This window comes from Podarcis melisellensis (genome assembly GCF_964234715.1).
Source record: "Podarcis melisellensis genome assembly, chromosome: 6".
Taxonomy (NCBI): domain Eukaryota; kingdom Metazoa; phylum Chordata; class Lepidosauria; order Squamata; family Lacertidae; genus Podarcis; species Podarcis melisellensis.
The window spans coordinates 16,441,777-16,454,796 of record NC_138538.1 but is presented as its reverse complement, the minus strand read 5'-3'; the positions used below and the strand labels follow the sequence as shown (position 1 = coordinate 16,454,796).

The window sequence follows — 13,020 nt, the reverse complement described above, 5'->3', positions numbered from 1 at the left end:
TCCATCCTTTCCTAGCACTTAGCCCTGGTCCTGATTTGAGGTGTTACATGTGCTTCACCCTCCTCCCAAGTAGCTCACATGCGTGTTCCTCAGACTTGGGTCTCCAGCTGTTTTTGGACTACAACTCCCATCATCCCTAGCTAGCAGGACCAGTGGTCAGGGATAATGGGAATTGTAGTTCTAAAACAACTAGAGGCCCAAATTTGGGAAATCCTGAGCTAGCTGGACTTTCTTTCTTTTCTGCCCTTGTAACCCTGGGGGTGGGTGATAAGGGAAGATCCAAGGGCCAGCCAAGAACCCAAGCAGTCCTGGGGCCAGATTGTTAAGGTCCTCAGGGCTGTTAGTGGTGCGGAGATCTGCTGAGGGAACGCACTCTTTCTCCTCCTTCTCTAAGGAGAGAGAGAGCATTGATTCCAGGACTGGGGAGGGCTGAACCATGACTTCCTACCACTCTGTTGTCCTTAATAGCACCTTGTGCTTGGTCTGGGGTCATCCCTGCAATCCTCAAGCTCCCTTGAGTCACTGTTGTCCTATCCCTGAACATCCTTAGAGAGGCTTTAATTTGAGAACTGTGGTTCTAGGGCAATGGATAAAAAAACCTGCCATAAGCTCTCATTAATCAGCATGTACAAGGCAGCAGGATCTAGCCTGAAAATGGCGTCCTTTCACTCACGCAAGTGAAATCAAGCACAAAGATAAAAGCCTGCCACGGTCGATTGACATACCTTTGATTTCAGAAACTACACAGAGGCAAGACAGACATGAAAATCATTTCTAAATGCGTTTCTTAAACAGCTGTAGAAAGACATGAGCCAAGTGTACAAGACAAAGCAGGAAAATGGAAAGATCCCACTGTGATGGTGCCTTTGCAGCTGTGAACTAGTAAAGCATTATAGGAATGGGGCTTATTTCTGGGTGTCTAGAACCATCAGCAAAATGGAAAAGAAAGTGATCGTGAGCAATATTTAACAGTCACCACTTTCCATTTCAAGCTCTGTTGCACGAACATGTCTGCACAGCTTGTGACCCACCAAGGTTGAATTTCATCAAGTAGTACTTATGTTTGATGCGTATTCTGCAGCTGGTCCAAATAATCCAGGATCGGCTAATAAACCCAGCTAATTAACTGCCCCACAAGAATCAGAGATATTGGCTTTCCTCCCCATTCACATCTGTGTAGCAGAATCTAGCTAGAAATGCATCTTCACTGAACACATACAGTTCCACCTCTAAGAGGCATCCGACTCACATCAGCCCCAGCCAGTATGATAAATGATGGGAGTTAACAACATCTGGAAGCTCCCAAGTTAGCCACCCCTGGTCTAGACATAGCTTTCAGCCTATTCATATGACCCAGCTTCTATTATAATAATGTGAACTGCCCTGAGAACCACGGATGAAGGGTGGTATACAAATTTAATTTTAAAAAATGACAAGCTGGGTATTTTAGTTGCAGAATCAGGCCATATAACAAAGCAGGTAACCTCCACTGGGTCTACAGATGAAGAGGGCAACTTTTCAGGCACCAGAGCTCCACCAGAACACAGGAATAGCCTGGACACATTGACTATCTGGGTTGCTTTTGTTATTTTAACAGATTGGTAAACTTACTGCCACCCATTGACTAAATATGCTGCTAAATACACAAGCCAGGGTGCTATGAAGTCTGGGAAAGTATCAACAAGATGAAAGATGCAGAGAAAGAATCAGAAATTGTAAGTTTGATGGTGCTCCATGATGTCTTTGTTTCTCTATAGTCTCCTTTGGCGTCACTGGGATACATTGTTCTTTAGCACTTTATGATGGGGCACTTTATTTGTGAATACTTCATCCTCTTGCTCATGAGGAGGATCTAGAAAGCTTCCCTGGAGCTTGGCCGCTTATTGGTCTTGATCTCCAAATGGTATAAATGTGTATGGAGTAATTGTGAGCTGTGACTGGTTACGTTTGCTCCATATAATTTCCCTTTGCATGGTGTGGGGAGTGGGAGTAAGAGTGAGACATCATCTTTCTTACCCACCAACTCACCCATCTAATGCCCCTGCCCTGCCCTGCAGAGAAGGCTTTCTGGGAGCCTCATCTAAAGACCTCAGAATAGAAGCTATCAATGTCTATTTATAGATACATGCTACACCTTAACTTTCTCAGCAGGGTTCTTGTTGTTTGACTCTTAACCAGACCAGCACCTGTTTTTAATTTGTAAGTAGCTTAACAGAGTAATGCAACATTTCTTGAAATTCAAGATCTAGCACATTTCAGATTATCTTGCAATGATTTATGGTTTTCTTAAATTATGCATGCCAGTACAGTAAACAAGTGCCTGTTTTTCAGAAAGACCAGGCTTGTTTTTTGGGAGAAAGGGCTTCACTTATTTGCCCTGGCAGAAAGGGCATCCATGGCATTTAGGCCAGCGTCTCAGAATAGGGCTTTGAATACACAGTTGAGCCTTCAGCCATGACTACATGTTAAGAGGCATATAAATGGCTTCATGCACCTTGAAGCAAAGGTGCAACTCCAAATATCACACCACTGCCTTTGAGAAAGGGAGTGCAGAACTCCACCCCCCCCCTTTTGTTTGTGGGCAAGGCTAGATACAAACCTGGATAAAGCGTGATTGCTATATTGCTGACATTTTTTTACTTTTAGCATATAGGGCAGGTGTGTAAAAATACTTCCTGTGCTATGATGGTAAATAACAGGAAGGCCTTGAGAGATGCACAGTTTTGAATGCCGTGTGGGACCCAACAACTTGGAAGCAACTATCCACATAAGCAAAGTGTCTTGTTGAGAATGGGGTTCAGCTAAAATTTGATGCATCAGAACGATGTGTGCTGGATGTGGCACCATAAGACAGACAGCAAACAGCTGCAAAAACATGCTGCCTAATGAAAGAAATGCTTCTGATTTAATACAGACATGGGGCAGAGGGAAGTATGTGCTTATCTTTTTAATCAAGATCTCCATTAAAACCAACGTTACCATCTTCAGAGAAGCTTTATGTGAACAGCTGCACTTGTTCAGGTTGTAACACAAAACAAGTTAAATGCCACCAAGCCTGCACACCTGTTGTCTGTATTCTGACAATTGCTTGACATCCCCTCCTGTTTTGTTTTTTGCTTTTCCTGTTTTATAGTCCCAGCAGAAAACAAAAACAGGAGGCTTATCAACCCCCAGGTGTTGGGCTGTTTCTGCTTGTTGTGCTACACAACTGGGGTCACCAAATGTTTTGGGCCCATGGGCACATTTGGATTTTTGAGTGAGTGCTGTGCACTCAGTAGGATTCAGTAAAATTAATCTGAGCTTTGAAAAGTACATAAAGTAAAATGGGAAGTGAGAAAGAAGAAGAAGAGTTTGGATTTGATATCCCGCTTTATCACTACCCTAGGGGGTCTCAAAGCGGCTAATGTTCTCCTTTCCCTTCTTCCCCCACAACAAACACTGTGCGAGGTGAGTGGGGCTGAGAGACTTCAAAGAAGTGTGAGTAGCCCAAGGTCACCCAGCAGCTGCATGTGGAGGAGCAGGGATGTGAACCCGGTTCCCCAGATTACGAGTCTATTGCTCTTAACCACTACACCACACTGGCTCCAGAAAGAACAGCACTCTTCTGATTTCCTTCTTCATATCTCTCCAAGGGGGGCAGTAGAGTATAGGCATTGTCATCAGAACTTAAGGAGAGCCCTGCAGGATCAGTTCAATAGCCCATCTAGTACAGCATCCTGTTCTCAAAGTGACCACCCAGATGTCTGCAAGAAACCCATGAGCAAGACTCAAACACAAGAACACTCTCTACCACCACTTCATGACCAGGGCATAGGGGCTCAGAGGTTTCAAACACACCAGGGGAAGACTTCAGGGGCACCATGTTGGTGACCTCTGTGTTACAAGTTGGGGGACACTCCCATTGTCCTTGAGTGTGCATACACACAAGACGGGCAGACATAAGCACGGGCAAATGTCAGTCCTCTTTTGCAGAGAGCATGGTCTGGCAGACAAGCCAACTTCTGAATGAGTCAGAGAAAGAAGTCAAATACCATTAATCACTCTGAGTTAACACCCACAACTTATATATGATATTGACATATCTGCTTTTTGTGCTGCACCTGAACCTCCACCTATGTACTGTACACAGAGAAGAGTCAAGTGACCAATAAATAAATCAAATATAAGCAGAGCTATGGAGAATAGGGTTCATTTGTAGATTGGTGCCATCAGAATATGGACAGCCATTTTGAAACAATCCCCTGGAGGTCTATTTGTGGGAATGTTATACAGAAATTAGTCCACACAAATTTGTCTGTTCATGAGATCCAGTAGTAATCTTGTAACCTGTTCACAGACACACCCAGCAAGCTCTGCAGTCCCCATTCCAATTGTTACATTGGAAGATTGTCCTAAAGCCCACAGCAAAAAACATCCAAACCCTTTATAGGCTAGGAATTTGGAATAATTCAAACTTTGCCTTGCTTTTCTATTACACAGTTTCAAAGGAAAACAAAACCAGCTAGGCCAGACCCTCCTTTCTGGTCTACTGGCAATGATCAACTTTCCCTCAAATCATGTCCAACTTTATGTTTTGCAACATGTCCCTCTCTCTTTTCCTGATGATTTTAGATTTTAGACTGAAGTTGCACTCATTTGGGGAAATGAGTGATTACAGACCCCAAGTGGAATCACTTGATCACATTAAGGACCAGCTGCATTAATATTCACTGCATGACACATATGCATCTCTCTGTTTTGGAAATAGATTCCCATACCTTGATCCTAAACACACACTTTCATAAATGCAGCAAACTAGCCATGCAGAAGCCACACAGCTCGTACTAAGCAGGCAGGTGTTTCCTCGGGGGTGTGATAAATGATGTGGTTTTGTCTTACATGGTGTTATCTCATGCATGTTTTATAAAAGCTTCCTGGCTTGTCATTGTTTCTGGCTCCCAGCCTTTGTCTATAATATACTATAGCATACAGTATGGAGTGTATACCAATATGATTAATGTCTGCTTAATTTGTATGATTTACATACGTCTCCTGTGAAAAGGAATGCCAGAGAGAAATGCCAAAGAGATTGTATCTTTTATTGGTCTGAACTGCAATCAGTATAGGAAGAGGCAAACTGATGAGTGACACAGAATAAAAAGTATTTTGTTTCTAGACAATGATCTAAGCAAAATAACTAAGAAACACCCATTGTCCCCATATGTGTCCAAGAACAAGGGTTGGATTATATGTAGCAATCACGTAGAGCTGTCCTGAACACTCTATCCATTGCAGCTAGCAAAGAGTTTGAACACCTAGATTAGCAGAGGTTGACCCACTAATGTGCATCACAAAGGCACATTTTCATATCAGATTACCGTATTTTTTGCTCTATAAGACTCACTTTTTCCCTCCTAAAAAGTAAGGGGAAATGTGTGTGCGTCTTATGGAGCGAATACAGGCTGCGTAGCTATCCCAGAAGCCAGAACAGCAAGAGGGATTGCTGCTTTCACTGTGCAGCGATCCCTCTTGCTGTTCTGGCTTCTGAGATTCAGAATATTTTTTTCTTGTTTTCCTCCTCCAAAAAGTAGGTGAGTCTTGTGGTCTGGTGCGTCTTAGAAAGCGAAAAATACGGTACATAACAACTGTCCCCTAAAATCTTGCATGTTTTTATACCCAGGAAGTGAACATTTGCATAAATGTGTGGGTGTAGATTTCTCTTTGTACAGGGGGCCTGTTTAAATCAGCTGGAGTTGGAGGGCCCATCCAGAAATGGGCATGGCAGCCTTTCCTTCTCTGAACATACCTGCATCACCGTTTGCAGAAGGAACAGTCTGTATAGTCGCGATTGTGACAGGTCCATTCTTAAGGTTTTCAGGAGGTTCAGATGAAACCTAGAGCATCAGACTGAAGGTTAGTCGTTGAAACTGCTTGGTCACAAACCCTTGCACAATTTTGAACACTGCAGTAATGAACCCTGACTCCGTTCAGAAGAGAGTGGTTCATTATTACCTTGGGCTTATGCATTCCCTCTTTCCTCTCCCTGTCCCCATCATGCCCTTTACATCAGAACTGGGCAAACTATGTTTTGCTCAAACCAGTTTTCCAGGCTCAGGTGTGTAACAACAAACCATGGCTTGCCATTAAACTAGAAGTCAGGGAAAGAATGGGAAAGTGCGAGTAGAGGAAGGAAGAGGAAGGTAGCCTAAGATGTGCAAGCATGAAAGAATTCTGGGCACTGGTGTTCACCCTTCAATGAGTTACAATTCCTGGCAACCCTTAACAATATACAATGGAACCTTGGTTCTCGAACAGCTTAGTTGACAAACAAATCAGCTCCCGAACACTAAAAACCCGGAAGTGTTCCGGTTTTCAAACGCTTTTTGGAAGCCGAACATCAGACACAGCTTCTGCTTGACTGCAGGAAGCTCCTGCAGCCAATCGGAAGCAGCACCTTGGTTTTCAAACGTTTCGAGAGTCAAACAGACTTCCGGAATGGATTACATTTCAGAACCGAGTTACCACTGTACAATGCCCAGAGTGCTTTGAGGGAAAGAATGTGCTTCAGATGTGCTTTAAATGTTTAGTGTGTTTGCATCCTGGGAGGAGATGTGTGGGTGGAGGAGACTCAGCTATGGAATTCTTAAATTTACTTTTGTGCTTGGATCACTCCCATTTGTATTTGGGTATTTCGACAAACAAATAGCATGGGACTTGACCCTTCTGAGCCACAAAGCTTTGTCTATCCCTGGTTGGTGTTCTATTTGCTTACCTAATCATCGTTTAGCTAGAGATCCACCCTGTTCACTGCTGCCCTTCACAGTCCTTGCTTGATGTATCCCATCCCTACCACCATCCTGGAACTTTCCCCTTACATGGGCCATTTTTATAGGTAGAGGCATCCATCCAGGCATGCACATAACCCTGCAATTTCCTGACACAGTACAAAACACAAAAGCAAAATTTACGTAAATGCTGCATAGCTGGGTCTCCATCTCCTCCCAGTCTCTAAATACAGACTGCATTTCTTTCAGCCCAGCAAGTGTACTTGGGGGCTGCCAGAGACACAGCTTGTGCCATGGGTAGGCAAACCAAGGCCCCAGGGGCCGGATCCGGTCCAATTTCCTTCTTATTCTGGCCTGCGGACGGTCCGGGAATCAGTGTGTTTTTACATGAATAGAATGTGCCCTTTTATTTAAAATGCATCTCTGGGTTATTTGTGAGGTCTGCCTGGTGCTTGTACATGAGTAGTGGGGCATAGGAATTTGTTCATATTTCCCCCTGAAATATAGTCTGGCCCCCCACAAGGTCTGAGGGACAGTGGACCAGCCCCCTGCTGAAAAAGTTTGCTGCTTGTGCATTTTCAATACAATTTGACCAGACGAAGCAGAGCAAAGAAATCTACAGATTTTTACCTCTGAATATGCTGTTATGTGAACAGGTTCGTCGTCTTCAGGTTCCCTTTGCATGGACATTGTGTTTCCCATAGTGGACGCTGTGTTTGAGAAAATACAGAATTTAGGAAACATGGGGTTGACTGAGCAGCCTTTAGCCACACTTCAGAGCAGGGATGTATTCGCAGGACCCTATGGAGACATGAGAGACACTAAACCGTAGTTCGTATTCTCACATACACCACCACCACTTCTCTGAGTCGTTGAGAAGTTTCAAATGCATCTGTTTACCCAGTTTTAAATTACCTTTGGGAGGTGGTTACTGGAGGCTTACTGGCATTAGGCAGTATTTACATGTATTAACAAATGTACTGGCAGAGCACAGGCGGAAGCACAGCTTAACTTACAAATACTCCACCGGACAGTGAAAGTCATAGAACCATAGGTTCATAGAATTGTACACCTGGAAGGGACCCAAAGGGGCATCTATTCTACCCCTGTGCAATCCACCGCACCCACATAGGACCTCTTGAGAGAGGCAGGCTGCACCTCAAGATGCAGGGCCCAAACTCAGCTCTGTCTCAGCACCTATTTCAAAATGTAGTCTTGCTCTTTTCACACACAGACACCTTGATCACAACATCCTTAGCTGGGGTGGGGAAGGTGTTGCCCTTCCCATTTGAAAAACTACAGATGCTTTATCAATAAGCAATTGTTCAACAATTTAGTCCCATGGAATCAACATCACATGTAAATCCCTAGCCATTAATCTGCAGTTCCCCTAACAATAAATGCCCCATTAAGGAAGTCTCCAGCAGTACTTCTGACACCATTAACCCTGCCCTGTTCAAACCCAGATCTGTTGCTCATGTGGTAGAGACAAGGCATGACACCTCTGCCCTCCATCATGAAAATTATGCTCACAACTTAAGGAATAAGGTGAGTCCTGGTGAATTAGGCCAAATGCTGATCTTGTTCAGCATCCTGTTCTCACAGGGAGCAACAAGATGCCTATGAGAAGCCGGCAAGCAGGACTAGAGCCAGGCAAAACCCCTTGAGGATTTTGAGAGCAGGGCTGGTATGGGCATGTGGCCTGGAAAGCCCCAATAGCTGGACAGAGGACAGGAGGGCTGAGGTCTCTCACTCCTAACGTACAGCATGTGTTTTACCAATGGCATAGAAAGCTGCCTTATGACATTGGTATGTCTAACTCAATACTGCCTACACTGACTGAATCCTTCCCAGCCCGACCCAGAAATTCCACAGACTGAACCTGGGACTTGTTGGAGCCTAGCTGCTACAGCATTATGAAAATGCAAAGAAAGAAAGATAGCACCCAATAAATCAAGTCAAACTACTCACTAAAAATGAAGCTAACAAGAGAGACATTGTGTGGTCCCTTAAGCAGATCTCACTTGGAAGGGATTTCCACAATAATTCAAAAAGTATCTGAAAGTCAGGCAGGAAAATTTAATACCCCACACCAAACTGTTTACTTTTGTATTTTAATTTGCACTGCCTTTGCACATGATTGGGGCAGACCTACATGCAAAAGCATGAGTTTGCCACCATCAAGTATCATCCACTTTGATTAATTGATTGGACAAGTTTATTTATATGACACTTTTCCACAGTGAATGGTGCCCAAAGGGACTTACAGCAATCATTCAAATCATAAAAATACATAGCATTGGAAATACAAATATACAAAATGCAGAACATGTCAGTAAATTCAAGAATGACAAAAATCAACAATTGGGCAAATGCAGAATGAATTCAATCATAAAAAAACAAAAAACAAAAATCTAGGCTTAAGTACATAACATTACAAAGCAAACTAGAGTTAATCAGCTGCCCTAAGTTTGCTTAGCAATGGACAACCCTGCATGATGTATACAATATCTAATACAATGTAAAAGGCAGGAAGTTTTGTCACCAAATTCAGGAATATGAAGTTTGGATCATGAGCCTTAGGTGCCAATCTGCCTATGACAAAAACACAGGTGGGGGAAAATGTGGAACATGTGAAATATGTCAGACACGTGACTTATTGCTAAACAAATATCCGGCTGCACAGCCAGCAGTGGCACTCAGTAGACGGATGCTACTGCCTGTGTACACACCCGAGGGGAAATAAGGGTTGGCAACCTGTAGAAACACTTGTTTGGCATTTCTGCAATTGTCTTGCTGGTCCCAGAAAACGTGTGCCAAGTGGTGCCCACCACAAATCTGGAGGGCAAAGTTTTCTATCTGTCTCGTCTCTGTCTGTCTCTTTCCCTGCTTCAGAGCTGACCGCTAAGGGAAGGGACTGGGATTAGTCACTCGGAGTAAACAAGAACCACCCTTGAACAATTCAAACAGGCACCCAGCTGAGCTCACGTCCTATTTGAAGCCTCTGCGATTTCTGCTTGGTCTTGAAGGCAAGCCTCCAGATTGTTCATTCCCCGTGCTGAATTCTTCTAACAGGGGAAACTCACACATTGGACTCCACAGGCAAACAGGTCCTGGGAACTTTGAAAGGGGGGAGGTGGATCAGGGGAGGGTGATTTGGAGCAGGAAAATGACTGGCAGTGGAAAGGGTTAAGCAATCCCTCTTCACCTGCAGTGGCGTAGCGTGGGGGTGCAGGGGGGGCCGGCCGCACCGGGTGCAACATCTGGGGGTTAGGGTTAGGGGTGCAAATCCATGGGTTAGGGGGCGCAAATCCACGGGTTAGGGGGCACAAATTACTTGCCTTGCCCCGGGTGCTGACAACCCACGCTACGCCACTGTTCACCTGCCACATCTCTAATCAAGCCTCCTTTTCTTCAGAAAAAGCAAGGATCAGGGCATGTTAACGTGATAATGTTCATTGCCCCTTCTTATCTCTGTTTCCTGCCTGCTTGTATGCAGGGTTTACTTGGGTGGCCAGTGTAATGTGCAAGTCAGAATACTGTGGGCACTTCCAAACTGTTGCTATTTTCAGATGGGATTCAATCATTACCGGCAAATTCAGGTTGCACAAAGATTTGGTGATCTCGTGCAACAGACCTGCCTCCCCCCAATCAGACTTTTTTTGATATATGAAAAATGATGGGGAAACACACTGTAAAGTGTGGACAACATTTATTCTACACAAATCAGGGTGAATGCTCAGTAAGACGTTAATCTGGAAGTGCCATGTGTCACGAACATTGCTGCTGCAATGCTCTGGAATTTCCTGGCCTATTCACAACATTGCAAATTCATAGTGGTTGCAAGCAGGGTCAGTGCCAGGCAATTGCTGAAATGCCCTCTAGCAGAGTTCACCGTGCATCACTGGGGCCCAATGTCTGGCCTACCTCACAGAGGCAGCATTTGGATGTAGGGAGTGAGGTGCCAATTTAATGCATAATGCATCTGATGCAGTGTTGGGCCATAACTTTGTGAGACATCAGATTGTTACCCAGTGCTGGTCATAGGGTCAGGCTTGATCTACCTAGGCAATGTGATCTGTCATTTTAATTTCCCACAATGCCCTGGGAGCAACACTATACCAGAGTTAGGAAATGGGCAAGTGGAGCCCTGGCAGCTGCCCAAGGATTCTGGCTGCTGGTGCCACCCGTGGCTGCTAATATGAGCTGGAGGAGAGAAGAAAAAGGAAATTTGCAGCCAGGTGTAACATGTGAATTGGTTCCAAACATGGCATACTTAACCAATGTATTTATATAATTCACAAGAATGAACTACATTCCTCCACAGAGCCCACCTTTCCCACGAAGCCCTCTTTCAATGAAAGAAATCAAATCAAATCCGATTCAGGGTTAATTTGTGCATTACAATACACTGGCAAGAGGAGATGTGCAAAACCATTTGTGCAACCTCTGTCAACACTTCTGAGTATTGTGCAAAGGGTGAAGTATGCAAGCTGCATTCTCTTGCCGACAGCATAATGCTCAAGTTGTGCAAACTCCACAAGTGTGAAAAGGTGTGTGTGAGGTTCCTATCTGTGTCTCATTATAAAGAGTGGAACATCTCGTAATTTGGACTCACTCCGTTTGAAATCTCTCTCTCTCTCTCTCTCTCTCTCTCTCTCTCTCTCTCTCTCTCTCAGCCTCAGTTTCCTTTTATAAAATGGGAATGATAGTAATCAACCTTAGAAGAGTGTTGTGAAAATGATTAAGAAAATGCTTTTTTAAAAACGATGGCACCTTACACCAGCTAAGCTACACACAGTGTAAGTAAACAGCTAGAGGAACAACTGCTGCCACTACTATTTTTCTTAACTGTCTTTAATGCTTTTTAAAAATTATTTTGCCGTGACCTAACCTGGGACCTTCTGGTTAAGGGTGTGTAATAAATATTATTAAAACAACAATAACAAATAGTGACAACATAATATCACCATCACCTTTGGTAGTCATGTCCAAAACTCAGATGATAATGGACAGAAATACTCCAATGTATTGGCTGCATCATCACGTTAAAACTTACTTTAGTATGTTTAGATGCAGAGACTATACCAAAATGAGAAGGAAGATATAGCTACAGTTCTATATAAGTCACTTCAAACTGTATACAGCTCTCCTGTTGTATTTTCATTTACCCCAACCTTCCACCAAGGGGCTCCAAGGAAGAAGCATAGTCCATTTTTTCCTTACAACAACCCTGTGAGGTAGATTAGCCTGGAGATAGGAACTGAGCAAAGTGATCTTCCATGCCTGAGCTGGGATCGCATCAATATTCCACTGAGAAGCAGTGTGATGCGGCAGCTAGAGTGTTGGAACTGACTTGGGGAGTCCTAGGCTTGAATCTCAGTTCACAGAGTGACCCCTGAGCACATCGCCCTCCTAATCTGCCTCACAGGGTTGTTGTGAGAATGAAGTAGCCTGCCCTAAGCTAAAGCATTGCTGCTTTGGATTCTCTCCGACATTGCAAGGGACCCTTAAGCACACCTCTTGAGTTTTATCCACCTTCCTTCTGCGACCCTTAAGAAATCTGAGATTGCTTGGGCAGTTGAGCTGGCCTTATCCCCTATCAGAGATCTGATTTCAACAAGAGGAATGATTCTACTTTAAGGCAGAAGCAAGAAGGAACAGCACACACACACACACACACACACACACAGCCATGTTGACAGACAAACAAAACAACACTGTTTTGCAGCTCCAGAAACTGGCAAAATCCCACAGGAAGGGCCATCCTTCAGCTTTCTTAATGCCTTGGGGCAGGGGAGAGAGGAGGAAATGCTCCAAGCCTAAAAGCTATGAGTTAGCAACAAAAAAGAAAAGGACAGCTTACCTTGGATGCTTTTCCGCCAAGACCCTGGCACTGCTGCGTAGTTCTCTCGGAGCTGTTCAGGAAGAGGTGCTGCAGTTTACAAAAGTCCTTCCCAGAGGCCAACAGGTGCCTTGCTGTGCCTTGGGCAATCTTCCGTACGAAATAGCGCAAACACTGGGTTAGCCACATATGGAGAGGGTGGAGTCCCTGCTCAAGTATTTTTGCTTCCTGGCTTCCAGGGCCACCCAAACCTGTTCAGTTACAAGCGTCCTTTTCTGGAGTTGATGATGCCTGTTAACTCCGTATGAGTAAAATGAAAGTCTGCACATGCACTCCTTGTACTCTCAATGCAACTTAAGGAGATGTTTGTGCAGAGGTAAATCACACCAAGTTCCTTTTTTAAAAAAGATT

General features: G+C 44.2%; 1 protein-coding gene across 1 annotated transcript in view; it reads right to left on the bottom strand.

Annotated features, from left to right (window-relative positions):
• Positions 1–12,782, bottom strand: part of BCAS1 (brain enriched myelin associated protein 1) — a 52,998-nt gene extending 40,216 nt beyond the window's left edge. Inside the window, exons 1-3 of the mRNA XM_081917423.1 lie at positions 12,631–12,782; positions 7,395–7,474; positions 5,786–5,873 (exon numbers count right to left, since the gene is read on the bottom strand). Of these exons, the coding sequence (XP_081773549.1) occupies positions 5,786–5,873; positions 7,395–7,466 (160 nt within the window). The 5' untranslated portion in view covers positions 7,467–7,474; positions 12,631–12,782. The remainder of the gene's footprint in view (positions 1–5,785; positions 5,874–7,394; positions 7,475–12,630) is intronic.
• Between the last annotated feature and the right edge of the window lie 238 nt (positions 12,783–13,020).